Consider the following 3,081-nt stretch of genomic DNA (forward strand, 5'->3'; position numbering starts at 1 on the left):
AACATCAGGCACCACTCTTTTCTTCTTTTACTTATTGTCTCATATATGAAAATATTGATCTTTCCCCCCCTCTGTTAAGACTCTCTCTCCAGAGTACCGGGCAAATACGAGGCGTTGTGTACCCCTACCCCCTACAAAGGTAACATTTCATCGACTACCCTCCAGGGGATTCACCCCACCTCCTCCTGGTGTTATCTGCGCCTCTCCTCCCACATCAACCGACTGCCTCCTCAGCAGCAGCCTCTCCCATGCGTTCTCCTCTCCCTCCCTCCCTCCCTCCTCCGCCTCCTCCCACCATGAACACATCCATCTCATCCTCTCCTCCTTTCCTCTCATCCTCCTCCTTCCATGCTCCCGTCCCCTCGCTCTTGCTGCTCCCAGCATCGATCCGTTGGCTCATGCCGCTCGTGTGTGCGACATTCCTCGCTCGTTCCTCTGCCCGTTGAGTCTTCCCCATGTCTTGTACGTCTTTCCCCTGTCTGACTTTGATTTGTTGGATCCCTGTAATGTCCACCTGCCGATTCGTCTCTGCCGGAACTTCCCTGTGTCTCAATCCCTAGACTTTTAGTCCAGCCTGCCTACCTCCGTGTCCTCAAAGTTTGCGAGCTTTCTCTGGATGTAACTGAGTCTGTGACTTCGTGTCCTTCAACCTTGTTCATTCTCATGATCACGTTGCCAATGCTGCTCCTTGGCACTTGAAAGATGTCCATGGTTGACCTACTTTTTGCGCAGGTAACCACAGAGGTTGAAATATGGCCGATAAGATGGTGAGGCTTCTGTTGAGCAGAGTAGGTTTGCTGACTCCCTTCCTCTCAGAACGTCTCCTTCAACAAGCTCTTCGGCGACACTTTGTGCAGGAACGAACCTGGCAACGAGGTTGGAACCAAGCACGTCCTGGAGGGGAAGCAGTATGTCGGAATTCTGTTTGGCGCGTCGTGGTCGGGCTCCTGCAAGCAGTTCATGCAGCCGCTGCAACAAGTCTACAAGAAGCTCATCGAGGAGAAGGGAAAGTCGTTCGAGTTGGTGTACGTGCCTGCCACCGTCCCCGGCCGTCCAGAAGAAGACAAGGAGGCGTACAAGGAGCTGCTGGCCATGGCGTCCTGGCTTGCTGTGCCTCTCCACAGGAAGTCGGTGCACAAGAAGCTCACCCGCAGGTTTCAAGTGCGACAGATCCCCATGCTGGTGCTGCTGGACAGCAACGGCTCGACGGTTCACCGGGACATCACTCCTGCCGTCACCCACATCGTCGAGGATGCCGACGGCGACTCTTTCGCTGACCAGTGAGCTGCTGGCGCGGGCCAACCCCCCGATGTCGTTCTAAGTCCTAGCGCAGGTTTCCATGGGCTGAGAAGAGGAATACCAACGTGAAGGAGATGCTGGGAGACGTGTTTGTCAAGGGCGATGGGTCTCAGGTCTCAGTCAAGGAGCTGGACGGCAAGCACGTCGGCATCTTGTTCTCGATGGGTTGGCATTACCAGTGCAAGGGGTGAGAGATCCGTTCCCGAGAAGGAGCGCGTGACGTTGCGCCTGCCAGGTTCCATCAGATGCTGGACTACATGTACGAGAAGCTCAAGGAGCAGGGCAAGGCGTTCGAAGTGATCGACATGGTGAGGGGAAGGAGGAGGAGAGCCAAGGGTTGACGCTTCTGCAGGATTTCTCTCCGAACGTGCCATGGCTGTGCATGCCACAAACAGCCCACGAGGCGAAGCAGAAGCTCGGAGAGGCGTTCCGCATCGAGAAAGTTCCTTCCATGGTCGTCATCGACCCAGACGGCAACGTCGTGACGACCGAGGGCGTCGAGATCGTCAACAAGGACACGGACGGAGATTGCTTCCCCTGGACCCCGAAGCCCCTCTACGACCTCTCCACGCTCGAGCCTGAGATCCTAGGAGAGATGAACGATACCGTCACGTGCGTCCTCCTCTGCGAAGGCTGCGACGAGGCGACCAAGGCAGCGATGGCGGAGGCAATGCTGCCTGTGGCGGAGGAGGCCTTCTGCGCTGCCAAGATGAGCGGGTGCGAAGCTGGAATGCTCTTCTTCACTGCCACGGAGACGAGCGACGTCGTTTACCAGCTGCGCCTCTCCTGCGAGCTCAACGAGCCGACCAGCACCCCCCAGCTGGTGATCCTCGACATTCCCGACTCGGGGGCGTACTACGTGTTCGATGGGGACGACCTGAGCACGGAGAACATCCGGCAGTTCATCGAGGACTACGACAACGAGCGGCTGGAGAGGAAGGAGCTGCAAGAGGACGAGGAGGAAGCCGGTGAGGGCCAGTAGAGGATGAACAAGTTTAACATATCAGATATGTGCCGTGGCAGTCGATTCTAAAGGTTCTTATATGCTCCTCCCCCCTCGCTCCTCCCCCTTCTCACGCGGGGGCCCTCCATTCCTTCACCGCAGCTCCTGCTGGTGCTCCTCGCTCGAACCTTCCCGAGAAGATCGTGATTCCTTGAGAGGAGATCAGCTCTCCTTCCCCCTGCGCTTCTCCTTCCTCAAACTGCCCCACGTACTTGCTGCCGTCGTCGTACACGAACGTGCCCCAGCCCTGGGGGATCCCCTCCTGCATCCCACCCTCGTACTCCCCAAGCATCATCCTCTTCCTCCCCTGGTTCACTCCACTGGGAGCCCCTTCCTTCCAGTGCCCCTCCACGTACCCCCCGTCAGGATAGCTCATCCTCCCCTTCCCCTCCGGCCTCCCTCCCACCAGCTCCCCCTCGTATACATCTCCCCAGAAGAACTGCAGACAGCCTCTCCCCTCTGCCACCCCCCCAGGCACCTCCGCCTCGCTCCTCCGAGCTGCGAACTCTCCCGTGTAAGTGTTGCCGTCGGGAAAGGAAGCTACCCCCCTGTGAGCGCTTGTCAAGTGATAAAGGAGCGAGCGCGAATGTGGTGGTGGTGGAGGAGGAGGGGAGGAGGAGGAGGGTGATGGGGTGGAGGTGTGCAGAGGGAGGAGTTGGTGGTTGTGTGGCCGTGGATGTGGGGGAGACAAAGCCAAAAGGGGGGGGAGGCGGGGCAGTGCCCTCGCCAGATGGAGTTCGCGGGGGATGATTCTCTCTGTTGGATTTTTGTTGTTTGGG

The 3,081-nt window shown here is 58.1% G+C and overlaps 2 protein-coding genes across 2 annotated transcripts in view; one reads left to right on the forward strand and one right to left on the reverse strand.

Annotated features, from left to right (window-relative positions):
* The first annotated feature begins 273 nt into the window (after positions 1-273).
* Positions 274-2,349, forward strand: GUITHDRAFT_155821 (hypothetical protein). The gene is made up of 5 exons (XM_005821070.1): positions 274-767; positions 817-1,280; positions 1,334-1,486; positions 1,535-1,607; positions 1,652-2,349. The coding sequence occupies exons 1-5, from the start codon at positions 753-755 to the stop codon at positions 2,279-2,281; spliced, it is 1,335 nt and encodes a 444-aa protein (XP_005821127.1). The 5' UTR covers positions 274-752; the 3' UTR covers positions 2,282-2,349.
* A 38-nt stretch (positions 2,350-2,387) lies between these two features.
* Positions 2,388-3,081, reverse strand: part of GUITHDRAFT_62405 (hypothetical protein) — a gene marked incomplete at both ends in the record, with an annotated part of 2,468 nt that continues 1,774 nt past the window's right edge. Inside the window, one exon of the mRNA XM_005821071.1 lies at positions 2,388-2,761. Coding sequence (XP_005821128.1) covers positions 2,388-2,761 — 374 coding nt within the window. The remainder of the gene's footprint in view (positions 2,762-3,081) is intronic.

The sequence above is a fragment of the Guillardia theta genome (assembly GCF_000315625.1).
Source record: "Guillardia theta CCMP2712 unplaced genomic scaffold GUITHscaffold_153, whole genome shotgun sequence".
Taxonomy (NCBI): Eukaryota; class Cryptophyceae; order Pyrenomonadales; family Geminigeraceae; genus Guillardia; species Guillardia theta.

Excerpts from the sequence above, each read along its gene's own strand:
- GUITHDRAFT_155821 (XM_005821070.1), top strand. Across the intron at positions 1,281-1,333 it reads GGCGACTCTTTCGCTGACCA|GTTTCCATGGGCTGAGAAGA; the intron begins GTGAGCTGCTGG and ends GTCCTAGCGCAG. Across the intron at positions 1,487-1,534 it reads TGGCATTACCAGTGCAAGGG|GTTCCATCAGATGCTGGACT; the intron begins GTGAGAGATCCG and ends TGCGCCTGCCAG.